Consider the following 7002-nt stretch of genomic DNA (forward strand, 5'->3'; position numbering starts at 1 on the left):
ACCCCTGCACTGCCCCTGTCAAGTGCATGGGCAGTGCAGGGGCCCCCAGCACCCCATCTCCACCAGCCTTTGTATGGCGGTGGGACTGCCATGCAAAAGCCAGTGGTGAGGGTACTCGTAATACCCAAGGCAGCACTGCTTGCAGCGCTGCCCTGGACGATTAAGACCGCCGGCACCGCCAGACTGGCGGCAGTCAGACCGTGGCGGCTCCTCCACTATGGAGGCAAGACCGCTGCTTTGGTGGCAGTCCAACCAGCATGGCGAGTCTGGCGGTCCCAGGACCACCATACTCATAATGAGGCCCATAATTTCACTCATACTCTACTGCCTAACTGAAATGCAGACTATCTCTCTGCATACTATGGTCTTAGATCAGTGAGAGGATGTGGCAGAGCACTTACTGCCAAAGAGATCCAATGGCAGTAGGGGGTTTGAGTGCACACAGTTACACATAAACTATGGCAAAGATAATATTTAATAAATAAGTTGCAAAATCGATATCTACATAGTAAAAGCAACAATGACTCATGATGGGATGTTGTTGGAGCTACAAATTTCAGTACTTCATGACAACTGCTTGCAATTGACTTAAAGTATAATATGCCAAATCACCTCAGCGTCCAAAAACACTGCTTCAGCATTTCACACTCCCTCAGGCACCTTGCTATACAGACAAACTTACAGAAGGAATACAATAGAGCTATAACTATGTCATACACTATTGCATGCAGTAAAAAAATAATCTGAAAGCTTGGCCATAAAATGGGGGAGGGGGTTATAGCTTACTCTCAAGGGATCTAGTTTCAGCACACACACTCACCTCCAAGAGGAGAGAAAGAGAAAAAGATAAAAAACAATTAGTACTTTCTGGCTCCAACCACTAGATGTCAGAATATGCACAGCATGTGAATCTAAAAGAGATTCAGGCTGCAAAACCATTGTTACAGGTAAGTAACTTGTTTCTTCTAAGAAGGAAATAAGTAATGACAGGCAATGCAGACACAAAGTGAGAAACTAGAATAATCAACAGCCACATTAAACAGTAACATTGGAAGGCTTACAGTATAGTTTGTACCCTACAGTTTAAAGATCAACACAAGAAAATGAATGGTTACTGTGTATTGCACAAGTGTTGGTTGTGCAGGACGTCAACAGCTAACACAGAGGTTACCTCTACTAGGGAGCTGCAAAGCTACTGATAAATTGGAAGAAATCAAATGAAAATCAAGTTAAAACAAAGTATTTTTAAATAAGCAGGGGGAACAACTGCCACCAACTCAACACAAAGAAATGCAACTAATGACCGAGGGCAACCCAAAAGATAAAATAGGAGTCGTATTCTTTTAGGGATGATAGTGTGTAATTTTGTCAAATGTTTGACTCAAAAATGTCCAAATAAACATGCATTTAAAAACACCAACATAAAATGCATAACAATTGATGTTAGGCCTATCTCTTGAGAAAAAAGTTATCTGGGACCAGCATTGGCAAAGCCAATAAGTCTTGCCTATCTGAGAGCTATTTTCTTTGCCAATGTCTTTAAGCAATGTTGTAGGGTAGTGTGGCTGCTGTTCAGCATGTCTAAAAGTTAGTGGCATGCAATAGAGGACAGTGGAATAAAGGAGACTGGAGTAGCGCAGAGGAGTGGCGTAGAGTTGAGTAGCATTGAGTGAAGTTGGCTAAAGTATCAGAGAGGAACAGAGTAATGTAAAGTGGAGTGGCCTAGAGTGACAGAGTGAAGTGGTGTAGAGTGGCATGGAATAGCATAGATAGACTGGCAGAGTGGCGTAGAGTGGAGTGGAATGCATGGCATAGAGTGGTACAGAGTGGGTGGTGTAGAGTAGAGTAGAATTGAGTGGCGTTGAGTTAGAGCTAAGCAATTGAAAGAATGCAAATGAAAGCGACAGTGATAACAACTAATGGTATATCCTGGGTTGTAAGCCCACTGAATTATAAACAAAATGTCTTTCATTACAGTGTAGGCGAGACCTAAAACGAACAGTGCATTCTGCAGCAACACCACATTCATACTTAGGATATCCCAATTGCTTCTGCAACTGAACCACTAACTGCAAAAGAGCTGAGGAGTTGTGAAGTATAACATTAGAAAATAAAACACAAGGAAGCAGTCAACGGAACAGAGAACGGAAATTACATTAAGTATAGCCTGCAAATGCTGCTTTAAGCAACCAGCAAATGTACAAAAAAAAGGTGCTAAATAAATCTTTGCATGGGAAAACACGGTCCCAACCCTGAGAGGAAGAAATAAGGGAAAGGCTTCTTGTAAGCAACCCAGCTGGCATGCAACAAAGTTGGGTGGGCACTGCAAAGCAGCCCCATCACAAAAGTAAAAATTGAAGCATGGGAGTGAAATTAAGCCATTTAACTGTAAGCAGATGCTAGAATCAATTATTCACCAAAGAGTGAGTCTTTGACTCAGGAACCACACCTCCAGCGAAACCATGTGCGACATGCTTGGATCCAACCCTCAATGGGCATCATAAGGGGCACTCCATGGAGAATTATAATCCTTTTCTCTCTCGCCATACATTTGCTGCCTTGTGTCCTGAATGGAAATACCTGATAATTGCAATGCAGAGGCTCCATTGAGTCAAATGACAACTGATTACTAAATTGACACTAGTAGTTTTCAGTAAAGAAGTATGTCTCGCACAGCAGATTGGTAAGCACGTATGGCTGCCTGTCTTCCCAAGAGCAGAGACTTTAAGTCCTCATCTTGTACACCTGTACAAGACGTGTGGATGAACTCTTAAGGTGCTGTGAAAAATTGCATTTAGCAACCAAGCTCTCTGTTGTAACTGTTCTGTGAACTGAGCTGAGAATTTACCAGAGGCATGGCAAAGGCAGAAGATGAAGGAGTGCAGATCTCATTGATAGGCTGTGTATTCTGAGATGCTGCTATTGGAGTACTGCTGAACAAGTACCCATAGGGGTGCTTCACAAGCTAGTTTGAGTAACAGGCATGGATGGCAAAAGTGACACAGCAAAATGAAGCACTAATCGCGTTATGTCAAACTCGGCTTTCTATTACGTTTACCCCATGAACACCATGGCCCTAATTAGGACCCTGGCGGTCATGATACTGCCCGAGGTCGTGGTGGCGGTTGGACCACCGCCAATGTGGTGGTCATGCCTCCACATTACAACTTTGGCGAACGCGCCACGATTGGACCGCTGGCACCGCCATATTTCTACCGGCCAAAGGCCTGGCAGTGCTGGTGGTCTCAATCCGCCAGGGCAGCACTGGGGATTACGACCCCTCTCTCTGCTGGCGTTTACATGGTGGTTGCACTGCCATGAAAATTCTGGCAGAGACGGGGTGCAGGGGGTCCCATCGGGCCTCCCCATCATGCTTTTCACTGTCTGAATTGTAGACACTGAAAAGGCAAACAGGTGCTGGTGCACCCTACGCACGCAACATTGCCGCTGTCTCAATTATGAGCTGGCACCAATGTTATAGGCTGTTTCCCGCTGGGCCAGCAGGCAAAAACTCAGTTTCACAGCGGGAAACGAGTAATAGGGGCCGCAGGAAGGTTACCGCACTGGCAGTGACCTGACCGCGGGACTTCGGCGGACGGGCTTTTACATCCGCTGAAGTCAAAATGAGGGCCTATGTTTTCCAGAAGGGGGTATAATCAGTCCACATAATCTACTTCAATATGATGGGTTACCAATAGAATGTTAAGATATTTCTAATAACCCAAGATAGGAAAAGGTTCTTACCTGTGATGTCAGTTCCTGTTAATACCGTAAATGAGAAAGTTTTTCCAAGCACTGAATGTGTCACAACACATTCACACCCTTATTGAGAGTTGTTTTCATGGCCACTTGTTACTTTTTTTGTCTGTTTTTAAAAAAAATTGACATTTTTGTAGATTTGTACGCCTGGATTATTTTATTTGCCAATTTCTTCTTCCTGATGTCAGAAAGAGTTTGATGCATTATTGCTTTCTCTAGTACTACATTCCAACTGCAGTCAAAAGTTACAAAATTGCCAAAGAGGTTTTTCCCCTTTGTGTATTATTTATCATAAATGGGTGTCTTTAAAGGAGATACATGCCTTTCACATGCACTGTTCTGGGCAGTGTAGAACCAGGGCTACTTGAAGGAGTCATCCTTTCCTCAGGTAATCAAGAACATGAATCAACAGACGTTTTTGGGGTCCAGTCCTTGACACCTTCACTTGAAAGGCCTCCAGGGTTTATTACCACTCACTGTTGATACCAGAATTAGAATTTCTATGCTGGTGACCAAATTTAATATATCACCTTTTGCCACTAGCTAGATTAATCTGACTTTTGTACATTAATTCTTTTTGTGGCTCAATTTATTGACAAACTGTTGTTGTCACAATACTGTTCCAAAGCGATCAACTGTCCCTGGACACTGACTGCCAACCCCTATATAAAGACAGTGTCAACTGAAAATGATGGTATATGTGATCTGGGTTAGAAGTATGAAAAACTAGTTCAGCTTTATGGACTCCTCTGTTGGGCAGCGTGACAGGTTAGTCACAGCTCATATAACGTCTGTGACCTTTTTATCACCATAGCCTACCAGCCGAATTCTATACAAATGCACTTCTGCATCTATTAGTGATCTCACAGGTGCATAGGGTTTTACCTGAGGTGCTTTGAAATACTCTTTGTGAATGTTTAAACATTCTGCAGGCAAACATTTATTAACTCTGCATTAATTAACTTTGTTCTCTCTTCCCTCCCTCTTTACCCCATTTCTTTTGACCTTTCTTACAATCTTTAGAACTTGAGTCTCTCTCCACTTTGCCTGACTTTAGCAAACTCACTGCCAAAGCTTTGAAGATCACCCAGGTAAAGCACAAGGCCTTGCTGGAGCTAAATGAAGATGGAGATGAAGGCCGTCTGATAACAGTGGAGCCTACCCGCGTGGGACTCACCCTTGACTACCACATAGATCGGCCCTTCATCTTTGTTCTGAGGGATGACACAACTGGCACTCTCCTCTTCATTGGCAAAGTTATGGACCCCAGAGGGTAATCTTTGAACGCTGCTGGCTGTTACCACGCTGAATGGCGCCTTCGAGAAAGGCTGGGGTGTTGTTAGGGTGACAAACTCTAGTCTGGTCCTCCAATTACTGGAATAGCCTCCATACTCCTGCCCCAGCACGGGCAGCCTTGGGACTGTCATTTCCAACTGCTACTTCCATGTGCATGCACCTTTACTGATCTGCTTTGCTCAGACTTTAAAATTTCATCATTTTATTCAACGGTGCTACTTTTGGGCAGTCAACTGCCCTTTGATGGTCCTTCCAAGTAATACAAGATTAGTCAAAATTGTTCCTCTACATTCTCGGCTCTGTCACACTGTATTTCTCCAACTGTTGTTTCCTCCTGCTGCTAATATTTTAAACACTATGTAAGAATGACAATGCCAGAGTGGTATGGAAAGACCACAAAATATAAAAGGTGGAGGGGGATTCCAATGTGACAGTTGTACTTTTGCTGACTCAATTATAATGCTGTAGCTGTGCAGACAATTTGAACCCTGCATAAGCTACTGTAGACTACTGTTTCACATGAATGAACATAAAACTAAGTGGTGACAAGGTATTACATATCAGGGGAATACACAAGCTGCTATACACGGAGCCTTGGTGTGAGCTACTCACATACAAATGCACTTCCCAAATCCCAGAAATATTGAGTTCTTCACCTTGCCCTAACACACACTAACGATACAAGTAGAAGAAGTAGGCTCATTTGCTTCCAAGCAATCTTCCCTAACATTCATCCACAAACGCCACAACATATTACCATCCCCACACCAATCAACATCTGTAAGGAACAGAATATGGAAACATTCAAGCAGAGACTAAGCATTCAATAATCTACATGAACGCTTATCAAAGCGAGTCTAATAGCATTCCAGATCAAGGTTCGTCTAGATCTTATCCAGTTATACACACACATTCCCACTAATTCTCCAAATTAAATGTAGAGTTAAATCAAGCAACAATTTAAAAAACCTACCACCATTAAAAATATCACACAAACTGAGGGGGCACTATGACTAACACCTAAACACATATGCCTGTGGTTAGAGACCCCAAAACAAGGGGTGTGCAGAGGGGGAAGACCTACCTCTGAAGCAGTGGTCGTCACCACTCATACTATGGCATCCAACTAACCATAGTGAACAAGACAAATCACAAAATTAGCAACAATGCCCACCCAAACACCGTCAAAAGAAATGACACCAAACTAATGAACAATGTGACAGAGCACCAACTCTCATCTACATCACCCAATCTGTCACACAGCACATTCAAGGGGCCTCATCTCTGACATACATCTATAGCCACCAACACTCTAAAGACTCAACAAAGATGCCTGTCTTTTACGCAAGTATGTTGAGATTAGGCACAAATTACCAATGCACGCCACATGAAATCTAACAAGAACACCACCCAAACAAAGACAAAAATGTACCACTCACCAAAGCTTAATACTAATCCATTATCTTCCAAACAATTCACCCATGCCTATTCAACTAAAGGTGAGCATACTGCAAAGCCTCTTGGACAGTCTCTTTTTCTCATATCTTACCCAACAGTCCATCCACAATCTCAAAAGGTGCAACCAACATCCCCCACACTAGCTTTATGAGAACCTAATGACAGAGTGACCACACCACAAAGCCTAAAACGTGGTCCAAAACAAAATTGCCCTGGAAGCCCCTATATCAAATACTGAAACCAAATCCTACAAACATGATCCTTTCCAAGTACTGCCACATGGCCAATTAAAATGAGACTTAGGTCGCACTCATTCCTAACAGAGGACTGTGGATGAGGTGGAAAAATGAATTTGAAAGCTGAAAAACAAAATACTTAATGAAAACTTACAGTACAGACTAATAATTTCAATTATGTGACTAAACCTCAACTCCGACCCCCGTCCCATTCTGTAAAAACAAATACTTCTTGCATTTACCACAGAAAGCA

At 42.9% G+C, this 7002-nt stretch overlaps 1 protein-coding gene across 2 annotated transcripts in view; it reads left to right on the forward strand.

Annotated features, from left to right (window-relative positions):
- The window catches only part of SERPINF1 (serpin family F member 1), an 82362-nt gene extending 76876 nt beyond the window's left edge, over positions 1-5486 (forward strand). For both annotated transcript variants that reach the window (XM_069226132.1, XM_069226131.1), the window contains exon 8: positions 4783-5486. In XM_069226132.1, coding sequence (XP_069082233.1) covers positions 4783-5036 — 254 coding nt within the window. In that variant the 3' untranslated portion in view covers positions 5037-5486. The remainder of the gene's footprint in view (positions 1-4782) is intronic.
- The last annotated feature ends 1516 nt before the right edge of the window (positions 5487-7002 follow it).

The sequence above is a fragment of the Pleurodeles waltl genome, chromosome 3_1, assembly GCF_031143425.1.
Source record: "Pleurodeles waltl isolate 20211129_DDA chromosome 3_1, aPleWal1.hap1.20221129, whole genome shotgun sequence".
In the NCBI taxonomy this organism is placed as follows: domain Eukaryota; kingdom Metazoa; phylum Chordata; class Amphibia; order Caudata; family Salamandridae; genus Pleurodeles; species Pleurodeles waltl.